The sequence below is a fragment of the Macadamia integrifolia genome, chromosome 13 (assembly GCF_013358625.1).
Source record: "Macadamia integrifolia cultivar HAES 741 chromosome 13, SCU_Mint_v3, whole genome shotgun sequence".
Classification (NCBI taxonomy): Eukaryota; Viridiplantae; Streptophyta; class Magnoliopsida; order Proteales; family Proteaceae; genus Macadamia; species Macadamia integrifolia.
In genome coordinates this window covers 6,732,509-6,749,859 of record NC_056569.1, presented here as the reverse complement: position 1 = coordinate 6,749,859, position 17,351 = coordinate 6,732,509, and the positions used below count along the sequence as shown (strand labels likewise).

The 17,351-nt window shown below is 37.8% G+C and overlaps 1 protein-coding gene across 1 annotated transcript in view; it reads left to right on the top strand.

Moving 5' to 3' along the window:
- LOC122059878 (cytochrome P450 72A397-like) overlaps positions 1-3,933 on the top strand; it is a 9,068-nt gene extending 5,135 nt beyond the window's left edge. Inside the window, exon 3 of the mRNA XM_042622926.1 lies at positions 3,640-3,933. Within this exon, the coding sequence (XP_042478860.1) occupies positions 3,640-3,933 (294 nt within the window). The remainder of the gene's footprint in view (positions 1-3,639) is intronic.
- Positions 3,934-17,351: the final 13,418 nt, after the last annotated feature.

The following is a 17,351-nucleotide window of genomic DNA, read 5'->3' as shown; positions in this document are numbered from 1 at the left end:
AAAAGTGGGCCTTGACATGCAACTTCAGCCCATGATTATCAAAGGCCTAATGAAGAGATAAGGGCTTTTGTATAATATCCAACCAGCCTCCCTCACCTTTTCTTTAAACAACAGTGGGCCTTTTCTGGAGGGGGTTAGATGGGCGCAGGGTGGCGAACTGGAGCCCATATATTGTGAACAAGAACAAAAGACCATCATATCTTTTCCTTCGGTAAACAAAAAAGACAGCCAGTTAAGTGCCTATGGGCCTGGGGACCTTTCTGAGCAAGTCCGGCTCAGCGCCTCGTATGAGGAGCAAGAAGTCCCCCCTTGTAGGGATATGTCAATTTTAAGCCCGTTCCAGTCCGACTGTTTTAAAGCTTGAATCAGCCTAGCTCATTTATAATTGGTTGTTCCTGGTGTAAGGTTCAACCCAACGGTCACCCAATTAAGGCCAATTGGTTACTAGCCCGACACATTTAAAGCCCGATCAGTCTGACACATTTAAAGTCCGATTAGAGATAAATGGTCAATTAACCATTTTAAGGCATAAGGCTTGTTTAGCTTGATTATTGATAGCCCGATTACGGACGGGTACTTGATCGACTGTTTATAAAAGAAACCATGCCTAGCCTAGGGGTGAACATTTGGCCTTGACCGCTTGAACCTGCCTTGAGCTTGAACGAAGCTTAGGCTTTGATTTTTTTACCTTGAAGGTGGGTTAGGATTGAAAAACACTGATCCTGGATCAAGGTTAAGCTAACCTAGGCCCAACCCAGCCTATATTTTAACTCTAGTTTTTAGATAGGGGATAATCTGTCGTAACTAGACTTATTTGCCCACATGCCCCACACTATATTATTTACCAATTAAGTGAGATAAAGATTTTCTCTGTAACTTTCTCCCTTCCTCTCTCACCTGCCCTCTTCGTGTGTGTGTGTGTGTGTGTTTTATGTAGATACATACATACATAGGGCACAAATGAAAAAAATAGAGGCAATCATGGTTATTCTGACCCTAGCAAAATCAGGGCCAATTAGGGTCAACCCGGCCCTACCAGGCAAGTTGGGTTAGCATGAACTCGACATGGTTGGACCTATGCATGAGCCTGGCAGAGTTGGGTTGGGCTCTATCTAACAGGGAAACAAATGCCTCAACCTATACGGAGTACCCAAACCAACTCCTTTTCATGCAGCAAGCATCATGCTCAGTAACCCCTACACCCTTCTATCGTCGAAAAAAAAAAGAAAAGAAAAGAAAAGAAAAGAAAAGAAAAGAAAAGAAAATAAAGAAAGAAAGAAAGAAGAAAGATAATCACAGTAGCGCTTTCCAGAGAACCGAGAAAAGGGAGAGGGGAAAAAATTAGACAGGGCATGAGGTGCGAGGATCTGCAGATCTGAAAAATTGAATAAAAAGAAACACAAACCTTGCATCCAAACTTGAGAAAAACTCCAAGCGGAGGGAGGATTATAGCCGATATGATATCTATGCAGTTTGCAGTGCCTTCTGCCATTTTTACAAATTCTGAACCTCTAAACACTCTAGACTAATGCAACAGAGAGAGATATAGCCGATATGATATCTATGCAGTTTGCAGTGCCTTCCGCCATTTTTACAAATTCTGAACCTCTAAACACTCTAGACTAATGCAAGAGAGAGAGAGAGGTGCGTGTAGAAACGCAACCTTAAAACGATGCGGAAGATAATGAAAAAAATAAGAACAAGCAATGCACACAGATTTACGAGGTTCGGCAAGATTGCCTACATCCCCGGTGAAATGAGATCCTGCTTCACTATGAATGAAGAATAGGGTTGCAACGCTCGTCCCTCACACCTCTCAGTATTGCTTGTATTACAGAGAAAGAAACCCTCGCTACAAATATATATATCGAAAAAACCCTGATTCAGAAAGTATACAATTGCCATCAAATAAAAAATTTGAGCGGGACCCCTGCTATGCAGGGAGCTTCCTGTCCCCTTGCAACCCCATGGCACGCTAACCGGCTAGTGGGACCACTGTCCTGACTATCGAGGTGCTGCATCAGTACTTGCTGGATTAAATTCATGAATGTTGGGAAGAGCCTATTGCGAAGAGAGAGAGAGACCCTTGGGAAGAGCCTAAGGGGCTTAGGCGCTGGCTACGAATAATAGTAGTAAATAAATTAGCAAATGAGCGATAATTTGGACGGTTTGAAAACTGGGAATTTTAGAGGCGAGAAAACATGGTAAAGAGAAGAGAGATTTTGTTTCCTAATAAATATGAAAAAGGGGAGATTTATAGTATGATGTATTCACCCAATATAATATATTTATGAGTGATAATGGAGGGAAGATGAATGATTTTGTTTACTAATAAATAAGAAGAGAGATAATGTAGAGAGAGAATGAAAGGGAGGAAAAACATGCATTAAGAGAGAGAATTATAGTGACACTCATCTTATGAAAGAGAATGAACGGGATGAGAGAGAGAGTTGGGGAGAGGAGAAACGTGAGAGGATGATACATAAAGATTCACCGCACTCCATAAAGAGGGAAGATGAAAGAATTGTCTCTTAATGAATAGGATGAGAGTAAGGATTAAAGTATCGGTATCGATCGTCGTATTGGTTGGCCAAAATTAAGATACGTATCGAAGAGTATCGTATCGTATCAGAGATACACTAAAGATACACACATAAATGGATAGGAAACATTTTTTTAAACACTTTTGCATAAATAATTTGTTAAAAAAAACTATTGATAACATGTATTATGCATAAACACTAAATTGAGGGTATCGTACTAAGAATTCAAGGTCTGTAGTTGTCCCATAAATGTAAAATCCTTGTTCCCAACCTTGATTTCCACTTTAGTTAGAGAGAAATATGGCTGATAGCAACTTTGGAACAAAAACCCTTCAAAAAATCATTTTTTTCTGAAAAATTACCCATATTGGCCATTATATGACCGTAGCGCCGATACATATCGATACTCACCGATACATACCGATATATATATATATATATCGATACTCACCGATACGTGCTGATATATACCGATACGTACCGATCGATACATACCGATACTCACTGATACGTACCAATACATACCGAAACGTATATTTTACCTCAATTTTATATTTTTCATAGAGTCGTATCGAGGCATGTCATATCGTATCGATGTGTATTAGTGGTGTATTGATGCATATCGGTATGTATTGTAAGATATATATCGATATGAAATGATTTAAAAAATACAATGTATCGTATCGGCCAACTAAATTTAAAATACGTATCGGAGGGTATCGTATCGGTATCGGAGATACTTAAAACCATGGATGAGAGGGAGAGAGAGTTGGGAGGGGAGAAAACTGAGAGTGTAAGAGGGAAGATTTTTGTTTCCTAATAATAAAAATAAAACATTCAGAATTAATTTAATTAGCAAATGTCAGTTCAACCTTTTTAAAAAATTAACAGCATTTGTGAAAGAGAATGAAGGGGATGAGAGTAAGAAAATTGGAAAGGGGAGAAACGTGAGAGGATGATACATAAAGATTCACCGCTTTCCATAAAAAGGGAAGAGGGAAGAATTGTCTCCTAATGAATAGGATGAGAGGGAGAGAGAGAGTTGAGAGGGGAGAAAACGTGAGAGGGTGAGATTAATTTAATTAGTAAATGCCAGTTTGATGCTTTCTTTGGTCTGCTCACAAAATACTGTGTGAGCAAGTATGACAGTATTGTGCAGTCATTGCTTATGCAAGCACCACCAAATACAGCAGCTATTGGAGCAGAGGCAGCCAGGGCTATTAGTAAAGAGATGCCAGTGGAGCTGTTAAGAGCGAGTCTTCCTCACACTGATGACCACCAACGAAAGCTTTTGGTGGATTTCGCTCAGCGCTCCATGCCTGTCACTGGATTTAATGTCCATGGTGGGGGCAGTGGTGGTCACATAAATTCTGAATCGGTGCCAGGTTAATAAAAAGTGTATGTTAGAAGTTTAAGTGTTGTAGTTGGGTAGTTAGGCTCCGTTTGGTATCGTTCTAGAAAAAACATTTTTTGAGTTTTTTTGTTCTTTTGGAACGAAAAAACAGAATCTTTTATTTGGCGCACTTATGATCTGTTTCTGTTTTTTTGAAACAAAAAGTGAAAAAAAAAACTGAAAAAACGAAATTGGACGGAACTCCATTTTGGCGTTCTGTCTTCCCAGTTTCGTTCCATTTTACAAAAAAAAAAAAAATATCGTTCCCAATAAAAATCTAAAATTTTGAAACACCATTTTTTCGTTTAAAAACTGCATTTTGACACAGAAACTGAAATTTTTGTTTTTGACACGAAACGGCGTTTCTGGAACAGAAACGATACCAAACGGGCTCTTAGTTTCTTCGCTTGCGCCTGTTGAATGCTTTTTCTCACTGGTGGTCATGATCGCATTTTTTATGTGGTAGCGCACAGAGTGGAAGTATGGGGAATGAATACTTGTTTTAGGGGTTAGTTTATTACCTCAGATATATCTGTTTGCCTTTTCCACTTACATATATTTTTTTTCTTTTATTTTATTTTTTAAAATCTTCTTTTTATGTTTTGTTAAGTTTGTCTCGAATTCTTGACCCGTTTTGAAGATTGATCTGATTCGACATATTTTGGTGGCGACCCGAATGAGAAATTTTTTGAGACCTGTGATGGAAGCAGAGGGATTGGGCCGATAGGCCCAAGCCTGGAGCCCATCACTGATCTCGTATGGGGGTGCGGGTAGCCCTCGCGCTATGGTTCGACCGGATCGACCGCGACCGGATGGGTCGACCCACGATTTGGAATATATATAATGTACTGTTGCTTGTTGAGAAAGTCATTGTATTCCATGATTTTCACGCAGTTAGGGTTTCAGGGTGAGTTTTTCCTCGCTGCTGCTAGGGTGTAATCTCTCTTCTGATAGTGAATCATCTTCTTCTTCACCCGAGAACGTAGCACACCACCCTGGTGTGTGAACCTCGTTAAATCTCTGTGTCGTACGAATCTATTGTTTCTTTATTACTTGTGTTTTTTTATTACTTGTGTTTTTTGATGTTTGATCTTACATGTTTCTTTTGCTCTAAGAACATATAGTTATGTTTCATGTGTAATATGTTGAAACTCTTTTTGGGGAGTCTGCGACTGGAAGTATTTCTTCTGGGGAGCTTAATTTTGGTGCTCTGTTGGAACTCCAGACAATAATTCAAGTTGTGAGAAAGGGTGCCGAGGGGAGGATTTAATGTACAGGGTCCATAACTGAAAGCCTTCTGTTTCTCTCTTCTTTCTGTTTTCCCATCCCACAATGAGCTTGGGAAAGATCTTGTTGTTTATCCTTTTTTTAATAGGCAGTCGGGGTGGGGGTGGGGGTGGGTGTGGATTTGGATTTGGATTTGGTTTTGGTTTGTGTTTTCTTTTGTACGGGCTTTAACATGGGTGACACTTGTTCATGTTCATGTACTTGTTGGTACATAGCAGGTTGTTCAGGGCTTGCTTTCTATGTTTTGAGTGAGAGCTTGTAACCATTGATACTGCTATTTGGTAAAGCTCCTCCAGGCTCTTCTTTAACTGTGGATTAAGGTATTGTTTTATCTCCTTAATTTGTTCTTTTCGTCGTTTATCTGAAGCTGTTTAAGATGCATTTTTAATCTTAGTTAATATGTGGTACTAACTCTGTTGAAATTGTCAACAAAAATAAGATAAAACTCTCATTGGTCCCTCGTGCTGGAGAGGATCTTAATCTTTATTTGTGTGAGAAATTTTGGACTTGTTTTGAGTGTTTTGAGTTCCAAGAACCGTGAAGGAGCAGGAATTGTTGGTGTAATTTCTTCTTGTTATTTGCCATTTTTCTTTTGATTTTTTCTTTGGTGGTTGGGGGATTGTAAATTGGTAGTTGAAATCCGAATTTGGATTCGTATTCTTATTCATTTAGGGTATCCCGTTTCCGAACAAAGAGAAGGGCAAGTGAATATAAATCGGAATTATTCAGAAAATAATTATTCGAGCCAATTAGATAATCAATTAGAGAATGAGGAAAAGAGTCAAAGACAACTTAAAAAGATGGATTAAGAGCAAATTGTATTCATTGGACAAAAGAAGGTTAGGATTTCAAAAGTGAGAATAAAATAAACGGTTGATTGAAAATTCAAATTTGATCCACATCAATATCCACTCAGTGGTATTTATATCTAGACATGGAATATCTGAATTTGGACATGGAATATTTGAATTTGATCAGTATGTGATGTGTTTACAATACATCCTTGTTTAGGGGGATTAAATAACTGATTCTACTTTGATGATTTGGGATTTGTTTTTATAAATGTTCTTTGGTGCACTCTAAATGGTAGTGGGTGGGAGATGTATCCATTGGAGTTAAACCAAACTTATGTATATTATTATGAGAAACAACGGCTTGTTTTGTTACGTGAAAATGTTTGGTTGAGTTCATACTTTGTGAACATGTTGTTTCTATATTTAACTAGGCAAGGGAAAATTTCCAAACCAATGCGAGATCCATGTGTTTTGAAAAATACTTGGAAATGTTAAAGGCAATGACTGTTGAAAAAAAAAAGAAAAAAAAAAAAAGAAGGAAGTTTGTTTCCAATGCATTGGGTGCCTCAACCATTTGATAGCAGAAAGGACTTGGGGTGCCCACCCATGTGTTGGAATTGGTGTCCGGGTCCTTCCATGCATCGGGTGTTGAGTTGGTGACTAGGTTCTTCTAGTCATTGGATGCCAATTTGGATGCTGAACACTCCAACACATGGAGAGGAGTCTGGATCCAAAAAAGAATAAGGGTTACATGGTTGTACAATTTGGATTAACAACTCAATTTGACATACAACTTATCCAAAAAAATTCCCATATAAATAAAATAATAGAGATTAAGAATAACCTAATCATCTTCTCATTTGGAAAATTAAGTGTCCAACTGTTTTCTCTAGAAAATGTTATCCCAAGATGAAAAATTACTTGTGGCCTTTTTTTTGGGTAGAAGAAATGAAAAAGTAATCGTGGCTTACACGTAGTAGAATTGTCATTTGACCGTTAATAGCTGCTGACTGCTGTGTAAAAAATGGATATATCACAGCGGCGGCCGAACGTTGGCTTGAGATGTCACTCTCAATTAAGTTGGAATTTGGAGTTAGCTGCTGATATAAAACAAAATATTAGAGTCAGCTTCCATAGTGGCCGATTTGTGGCTGGTTTTGTGAAAGTAGGCCCTAATTGACCAGTTACGTGTCAGAAAATCATGTTTGAATAAGAGGACTCTTTTACACATTTTTAATATGAACAAGACAATGATTTTTTCTTCACTAATCAAGTGAAAAGAATTCTTTATCTATTCATGATGTGATTATAAGATGAGATTCTTGACTTGACTGTAGATGTATGGAAACTTTGTTTATAAATTAAATCATTTTTAAGTTCTTGACAACAGATTATTTGAACCGCTATTTTTTTTGGTACTCACTTGAAATCACATGCCACCCCATAGGTTAGCCAACTTTTTAACCCACTTTTGATGCTGAATAAAGGAAAGATTACTCCTAAAAGAGTGGTAAAAAGAATATTACTCATTTAAATGCATTATCTGACATTAATTTGATGGACAAGTGTAAATGAGTTTATTCTTTTTAAACATAAACGGATGTGGTGAAGGTAAAGACTTCAAGTTATCCAAAGAAGAAGGTAAAGACTATTCTGTTTTGTTAACGATTGGTTGTACTAGCGAATGATACTTATAATTCTTTTTTTCATAAGAATTATGGACAAAGTTTTTGACTCCACGAATGTCCAATAATAGCCAGTGGTGGTCTATTTTTCCTAGGAAGATACCAACCTGCTAAACTTCATAAAGTCTTATTGTCTAGGGAAGTTTTACCTCAAGCAAATGTTTGAAGTTCCAAAACTCTCCGATAACAAGTACTAAATTGGGAAAAATGAAGGATCCCCATAATTTTAAAACATGTTGTGACCATGAAAGAGGTGTTAGAGGTTATCAACTAATCAAATCTCTTCCCTTGATCGATGTGGTATTAAAGAACCAATACCTCTCGACGCTTTTTTCGTTTCCTGTCCAACCTTCAACTATCACATCTTAATAGAAGTCAAACTCCAATTTAAATGAAGATTTAGATATACCTTCCAAAGTATATCTATCAAAATATGAGAATTGAAGCATTTAGGTGGACGAAAAAAAACCCTTTATTCTTAGTTTGCATTTTTTATTTATTGTGATAATCCAAACAGCGGGCAGTAATTTTTTTTTTTTTAAATGGCTTATTCTACTTTCTTAGTCCATTAGTTATCATCTAGGAGAGAAAGCTACAGGATGATTTAGAGAATCTATTTCTGCCTTTGACTGATGAGCCACAATTTGAATCAAATTTCTCAATATTTATCTCGGAAAATGGCTGTTTCTGATCGCAGGCTCATGGGTTCAAACATAGAGGTGGAAAAATCGTACCTTTATCATCACAGGACCCTCAGATTATATGCATTCCTTATTGACCCCACCTTGATACAAAGACCCGTAATCAAGGAGTATTCTTTTCTCCATTTTTTTTTTTTTATAAATGAGTCTTGAAATCTGGTTATAACCAGGTTGAACTATCACAATATATTGAATGGACTTCCCTTTATATTAATTTGATTTTCAGATTATTGAAGAATTTTGTTTTTTATTTTAAGTTTTAACACGAGTTATTGACTATTTTGACGAATAAAACAGACAAAATAGAGTTTCCTAAGAAAACTCGCTGCCTTCTTATTGGTTGAGCTCTAGGCTGTAACTGCATGCATGGCCATCCATTGACTCTACGTACCAACAAATTAGAAAAAACAGAGGTTGAATTCCACTCTCATTATAAAGAAATATCATATAAAAATAGCCTTTTATAAGAAATTATTATCTGCATGGAAATTTAGGACATTCGAAGACCAGGATCGATTGGATAAAATAGCTGAGGATAACATTGAACAATTACTCAGCTAGGTTGGTGGAGGATGGATTGCAAAAGGGATTTTTTTTGTTTTTCTCGCGAAAAGATTATTGTATTAAGAAACCAGGACTATCCAAAATACTGAAAATTAAAAGATTTGGTCAACTTTCCATCTTTGGCACTGCCATCAACAGAAAAAACCAATCAATAATTATTAAAAAATAAATAAAATTACAAAAAAAAACATTTATTCAATCAGTTATACTTTAGATCCTATTTGTTTGATGGATAAAAAAGGGTGAAAAACTTGTGTGGGTGTATTTCACATGACTGGGTTGGGTTGACAGGGAAAAAAAAAAAATAACGAAATATGTAATTTTTAGTGAGTCCACCTATATGGGAAAGAGAGAAAATCGAAGTGTGGTATAATTTTATGGAAAAAATAGGAAATAGGAAAAGGAAAGAGATAGACACAAAACAACTTTTCTATGAAGTACTACCAATTTTGGTAAGACTTTGGAAATAAATTGGGTGGGAAAAGTTTATTGCCATATCAGCAGACAACAATTATTACATTAAATGACCTTCTCTCGTAAGTTTTTTAAGTTATCTAAAAACATTTGTGATATTTTGTGGTAAAATTTTCATCCCTTTTTACCTTTTTTACTTTTCTCCGTCGAGCAAACAAGTCCTTAGTGTTTATAACTTACCCTTCTTTGATATCAATGCCTTCACTCCACTTGCTACCATTACTTCAATACCAAAACAATGACAAGTGTCTCTAGTAAGTTTTCTACCTTACTTATCTAAACACATTTGTGATAGTTTATGGGAAATAAATACAAAATTTCCATCCCCTTTTATCTTTTCTACTTTTCTCCGTCAAACAAGCAGGACCTTAGTGTTTATACCATACCCTTCTTTGATATCAACGCCTCCACTTCACTTGCCACCATTACTTTATTCCCAAAACAATGACGAATGTCTTGCATTTATACATTTTTTACTACTTCACCACCATTGGTTGGTAGAGTGAGCACTCACACAGTCAGTCAATGCGAATTGTCCATTATATTCATCAAAAAATGACATCGAACAAGATTTTTTCTTGGGCTAAAAATCAGCAAAAGTTTATATGTTAAAGAATAAAGATGTACAAGATTAACGTCTGGGCATGACCTAAACGAAAGACAAAAAATAAAAAAGACTTGTATATCCACCTACAACATTGCCATCAATACAAAACCCTAAGCCAAAAACAGAATAGGAGAAAAGAAACATAAAAGTTCATTTATTTATGCATATGAACCAAACAAATGGGAACTCGTTGTTGCACTCAGCTCAGAACTCACTTCTTATTTTTTTTTTTGCTAAAAGGTCATTTTATTAAAAGAGAACAAAGCAAAACGAAGAAAAATATAAAAGGGCAGGCCGATCCCACTAAACCCACTTGCAACCTCCACCTTCGGCATGGCCATCAGCAGAGGGAACAAGCAAAGGGCTTAGCCAAATCGAAAACGGTGCCTGTCCAATGCATCAGAAGCTAACTCATCAACTACATGTCTCGGGAACTCCACTGAGAATTCTGAAGTACAAGATTTAGATGCTTTCCTAGCCAGAAAATCTGCTACTACATTAGCTTCACGAAAACAGTGAGTGATCTTCCATTGCACCAACTCCAAAAAGGAAATAACAGATCTCCATTTCTGCAGGGCAAACCATGGAATCTCCCTTCTTTGAACTGCTGAGACCACGGACGCTGAGTCTGACTCAATCCAAACACCCCTAGCATGATAGTGTCTAGCTAGCAAAATACCCTCCAAGACTGCCTCAAATTCAGCTTCATATATTTGTTTGACTCCCAGAAAAATGCTAAAAGAGTCAATTACCTTGCCTTTATCATCCCGTAGGACACCACCAGCACCTGCATTACCTGGGTTACCAAGCGAACTTCCATCCACATTGATCTTCATCCACGCCCTGGAAGGCTTACACCAGTGAACCTCAAGAGGTGATGGGGAAGTTGGATTTCTAATACTTAAACCTATCTTCCTGCAGGTCATCAAGTCTGAAATCGAACGAACTTCTTCACTTGATCCGTCACAACAAAGCTGAACCTCTTGCCTTATACTTTGAAAGACATACCGCCCTGCCCTTTCTTTATTTTCCTGCCTTCTTTTATTTCTTTCCCACCAAATATGGTTGATAGTGATGATCAAACCCAATTTCCATGGCTTCTTTAGCTGAATCACTTGAGATTTTCTCTTCCACCACTGGAACAATGCTTGAATGCTTGGATGATTTACCCACGCCACTCCAAAAAAATCTAAAAAACTCTTCCATATTGAAATGGAGAATGAACAGTGTAAAAAAATATGAACCATACTTTCTTCAGCCTTTCCACACAGGTTGCATCTGGATGGGAGATAAACACCTTTTTGGCAAACCAGGTCGTCCGTTGGAATTCTACCATGCACCACTCTCCATCCAAAAATGGAGTGTCTTGGAGGAAGATTCTTTTGCCAAATCAAAGAAGACCAGTTCACCTTCAAGGATTTCACTCTAACAGCCTCCCAAGCCGACTTTGAGGAGAAATACCCTGAAGGAACTAGCGACCACACCCTGAAATCCTCCATCTGCAAGCTCGGAATGTCAATCTTTTTAATCTGTCCAAAAATTTCATTGAGCATAGGAGATACTACCTCAGGTAGACACCATTCTCCATTTATGATAAACTCCCCCACCTTTGCTGATGTAGAGAGAGTTTGGTCACTATCCAGCGAAAGAAGTTCCATAATGGATTTTGGACCCCACCATTTATCCTTCCAGAAATTTGCAAGCTGACCGTTCCCAATGATCCAGCGCTCCTTGTCATCCACAAAGGACCACATTTTCCTGAGACCTGCAAAAATAGTGGAGGTGTTGCAATTTTTGAAGGATCTTCCATCCTTCTTTAGGAATCGAGCTCTGAGAAAGGTTAACGCTGCTGTCTTCTCCGTTTTGATCCTCCAAATCAATTTGCACAGCATTGCTTTATTGGAATCTCGCAGTCTCCTAAGACCCAGCCCTCCCTCATCCTTTGGCTTACACATAGAGTCCCACTTCACTGTGACAGCCTTAACCGTATCTACATCACCTGTCCAAATAAAATTTCGCATCCATTTCTCCATCATTGCCACAAGAGATGCAGGCCACCAATAAACAGAGAAACTATGAGTCGGCATCCCCGAAAGCACCGATTTAACCAATTCCACCCTACCTGCCATTGACAACAATTTCCCTTTCCAACCCGCCAGTCTCCCCTTAACCTTGTCCATAATCGGCAACAAAGTATCTTTTTTAATCCTTCCCTTGAATATTTCCACACCTAGATACCTTGTAGGGAAGGTACACATGGGAATGCCTAAAGTTTCAGATATTCGATGCTTCCTGGAAGGTGATATTTTTCCCAAAAAAAGTTTACTTTTTTCTAAGCTGATGCCCTGCCCAGAAAACTCTTGGTACTTTAGAAGAAATTCTTTAAGAGTCCTCACATACCTCATAGAAGCATTGGAGAAGATGAAAATGTCATCTGCAAATAGAATATGGGCAGGAATTTTGACACCGCGAGGCCCATGAATTGGCTTCAATTGATTAATCTCGATCAGATGCTTTAAACCTCGCGATAGCACTTCCTCCGCAATAATAAAAAGCATGGGAGATATTGGGTCCCCTTGCCTCAGCCCTCTCTCCACACCAAAATATCCCTGTGGACCTCCATTAATCAAAATCGATATCTTAGAGGATATCAAAATTTGGTTCAGCCATGTTATCCACTTCTCTGTGAATCCAAAGCGACGCAGCACCTGAAACATAAAGGACCACGAAAGAGTATCATATGCTTTCTTGATGTCAATTTTTAATCCCAGACCTCCCCCTCTCATAGAAGCAAACATCATATTGGCCAGTTCTGAGGCCACACTGATGTTGTCATGGATTAACTTTCCTTTTTGAAATGCCCCCTGCTCTTCAGATATCAACCTAGGTAGCAAATTAGCAAGCCTCATTGCCATTATTTTGGAAAGAATTTTACAATAAAAATTCCCCATACACAGTGGCCGGAATTTATCGATAGAAGATGCTCCCTCCTCCTTAGGAATAAGTACCAAAAAATTGTTGTTCACACCATTGGGCAATTGACTAGTACTAAAGAAATACTTAACTGCATTGCACACCTCTAACTCGACAATATTCCAGCATCTTCTAAAGAAAGCTCCAGAAAATCCATCCGGACCAGGAGAGCTATCTGGGTCCAGGTCCCAAACAGCTCTTTTGATTTCTTCATTCCCTGGTAAGACATCGAGCACATATTGATCACCTTGATTAAGAATCATAGGTATAGATTCAAGAAGCTCCACATGCTCCACAAGAGGCACAGCTTTGTAAAATTGCTCATATGACTGAACTGTATAATTCCCAATCTGGTCGTTACCTTCCACCAAAGTCCCATCAGGAGTTTTGAGGCTTCTTATAGAGTTTCTGAGTCTTCTCATTTTAACAGAAAAATGAAAAAACCTAGAATTGCGATCCCCTTGCTTCATCCATCTAACTTTGGCTTTTTCGGCCCAAAGTTTTTCATGGTTTTCCATTGCTTTTAGTAGAGAGGTCTTCGCATCAGCTTCTAACCCAAACAACTGATCATCCATGCCATTTATTTCAATAGTCTGTTGCACCTGCGCTAGCTTATCCTTGGCTTCCACAAGGGCTTTATTGAAATTCGGGAAAGCCTCTCTCCCCCAATTACGGAGCACACCCTTCAACCTTTTGAGTTTCAGCATGAGAACAAATATCGGATTCCCTGAGACCCACTCTTCCCATGATGTAGCAACAACCTGCTCAAAATCTCCATGTTCCATCCAGAACTTATGGAACCTAAAGGGGCAATTACCGGGCCGTTGAGATAAAATTGAGGTGAACAATAATGGAGAATGATCCGAAGCAATTCTAGGGAGGACCCGTTGTCCACAATCCTGGAAAAAGTCAATCCATTCTTCATTACAAAAACATCTGTCCAGAACCGCCAAAACATTACCACGACGTCTATTATTAGACCAGGTGAATTTCCTCCCCGATGATGGCACTTGGGCCATCCCACAAGCATCCACCAGAGCACCAAACTCAGCAGCTGAACCCATACTAAAATTCCCTGGCCCCCTTTTTTCATGGGAGAACAAAGTCGCATTAAAATCCCCAATTATAGCCCAAGGAAGAAGAGGCTGGGGGAGATCAGCCACTAGCTTCAACCACAGATCCCTTCTTCCTACTCTAAAGCTGCTGGCATGAATGAAAGAAATCTGGAACCTTTTCAATTCCCACTTAATAATGATCGAAATGTGCTGCTCAGACTCAGAGACAACATCTGGGGTGTTCAAATTTCTCTTCCATAAAATCCACAAATTAGAGGGTTTCCCTACTCTACAATTGTAAATGAAAGAACTATTGAATCCCAATTTATTAAAAAATAAATTTGGAAAAGCACTTACCTCAATCATCGGCTCTGCTATACATAAAATATCCGGAGCTCTATCCTTAATAAACTGTCGTAAGGCATTCCTGCCTGCCGCCTTCTTAATTCCTCTGATGTTCCAGAAGAAAACCTTCATGAACAGTTACATGGAGGCAGAGTAGTGAGCAGCCTCATCATTCTGCTCTGTCTCAGAAACGTGCTTACCAAGTCTATCCGACCCTTCAACACGCTGCATGATCATATCTATTTCTTCCACTTCCTTATGATGAATAACTACTCGGCCTTCCACCAGGCACGATTGAGAAAGCTCAGTCAAATTATTCTCAACCCCCTCCCAAACTTGGCCCCTGCCACTCTTTCCCCCTCTGCCACCCCTACCACCTGGTTTGTAATTAATTTTGCGCCGTGGTCGTAAAGCACGTACCATTTGAGAGTACTCCCTCTGTGTCTGAGGTTCCCTGACCTGAATAATTATTATTATTAATTACCATGGAGCTACCATATTTGAAGTTACTGAATGTATGAGCAGCAGTATTTACCATTGTTGGAAAATTAGGTTTTGTGACTCCTCTTTAAATCCTAGTGAATCAGAACGAGTCACAGAAAATCAGGCGAGTCATATCAATTTTCCCCCTCTTATTTTCATACTAGTCTTTCTCAAGCAATCCAAATAAATAATTAATAAATTAATTAAATGAGACAAGATAAAATAAAAGTGTTTATTTTTTCAAAATTTTTAATGAAGCTCATCATTCATTTCTCTTGGATGAAAGTGATAAGATCCAACTTGAAGATGTCATGGTCATGAATCATATTTTGTATTTTTTTTTAAATTAAAATTTAGACGTATACACTCAAATACTCAATAGTGATTAGATTCAATAAAGAAGACTTCAGTGATTGAACATTAACATCATTAGAATATATTTTAGTTCAAAACTATTTAGAATTGACTTAAATTTTTGATAAGAATCGGTTGTTTTGTTGTGCTCGGGCAAAACAAATGATTCTTGAATGACTCAATATGATTTGGTCCTAGTGTTATCATTTTTTAATATAGGACGAGTCTTCATGACTTTTGACCAGGTTTTTAATCTTTTGACCAAACCTAGCCTAATTTTCCTAGTCAAAACCTGGCTTGCCAACAATGGTATTTACTAATGCAAAGAAAAGTGCTTAAGAGAAAGAGAAAGAAAAAAAAAATTTATATATATATTGGAACACCAATTACCAATGAAACAAGACTTTTTTTTTTTTTTCTACTCCATTCTATTAAGCATTGCTGGCCAATGGCCAACTACTAGGTGCTAATAAGGCGTAATTGGGAAAGAACTTGATCCCCCCAAACATAAGGGGCAACTCCAGTCGATCGAGGGAATGGAGGGCCCTTTGCCCTTTTATCAAATTTACCAAATAGAAGATGATAGAGGGCCAACTCTTATTTATTAAGTTATATATATAAATAATAATTAGATATTTATTTATTTATTTTTATCTTATCCTAATTCTTGTAGAAATATAACAGATTTGGGTTAGAATGAGGTTTAAGGTGATTTCAAGGCACGAAGGCAACCCCCAAGCATGGGTTGCTTTCACTCCCACCATTGAGTGGGGCTAGAAAGAGAAATACTGACTGAAGCTCTAATGCAAGATGGTGTGCCTTAGGGGTAAAAGTTTGGCTCTGACAACCCAAACCCGCCTTGAATCCGAATAGGGCTTAGGCTAAGTTTTTTGGCTCTGAGGGCGGGTTAGGGTTGAAAAACCCCAACACTGACCTGGGTCAGGCTGGGGTAGAGGCCTCAACCCGACCCAACTTGGCCTGAAATTTAACCCTAAAATTTAATATTTAGGGCTCCTATTGGTATTTTATTTTTCTATAATTTTTTAATGTATAGGATATGAGTGATAAAAAAAATTATCAATCAAGATTAATCCAACCATTGCAGAAGTCAGGGTCAACCCAACACAGCCCAACCTAACCCAACCCAGCCTTGACAGGGTCAATTAGGGTTGGGTTGGGTTGGTATGAACCTAGCAAGTTTGGGCCTGAACATGAACCCGGCAGGGTTGGGTTGGGCTGGGCTGGGTTGAATTTTGAGGGCCTAGCTAGGGTTGGGTTAAGGTTTTAAGAAACCCGGCCCAACTAGACCATGTTTCACCCTTAGTGTGCCTCATTCCCTTGGGCGTCAACCTTTCAAGCAAGGCTGTCACCACTAGGCTATCCTAGTGCTCATTACCAATGAAACAAGACATCGTCCTCAAAATGCGGGAAAAAAAGACAATACTAATCAATTTTTTTTTTTCTTTTTTAAAGATCAATACTTGTCAATTGGAACAATATAACTGTGAAGAAGCATTTAAATGTAAGAATACCCATTGCAGCAGTCAGTGTCAAGGTTTTAGGCTGAAATCGTATTCATAAAATCAAATTTTATATAATTTTATCATTATTAATTAATTTATATAATTTTATTTCTATTAATTAATTTACTTGATTTTATGAGAAAATCCATAATCTAAAAGTGTTTATAAATTAACAATAGAATTGAGCATTATGTTTATAGGGTTATCACATTGTATAGTTTCCAAAATATAAATGTATGTATTCATATTTTACCGACAAAAAACGTAAGTATTCATATTATATTTATGTTGGACTATATCATCTAGAGAATATTGTATGGGTTGTAGTCAATTGCTTAAATAACAAGAGTCTCTTCAATAGTTATTCCGGTCCCTAACAGAGACTCTTACTATTGTAATGTGATTTTGCATATTTTGATATACCAAAGGCTGATGCCTAAATTGGTTACACATATCGGTGCATTAGATCCACAATGTTAATTTGTGAATATTGGAAAAAATGTTTGACAAGGAATCCACTTTTCGAATATGGAGAATGTTGTAAGAGATTTTTTTTTTTTTTTTTTTTTA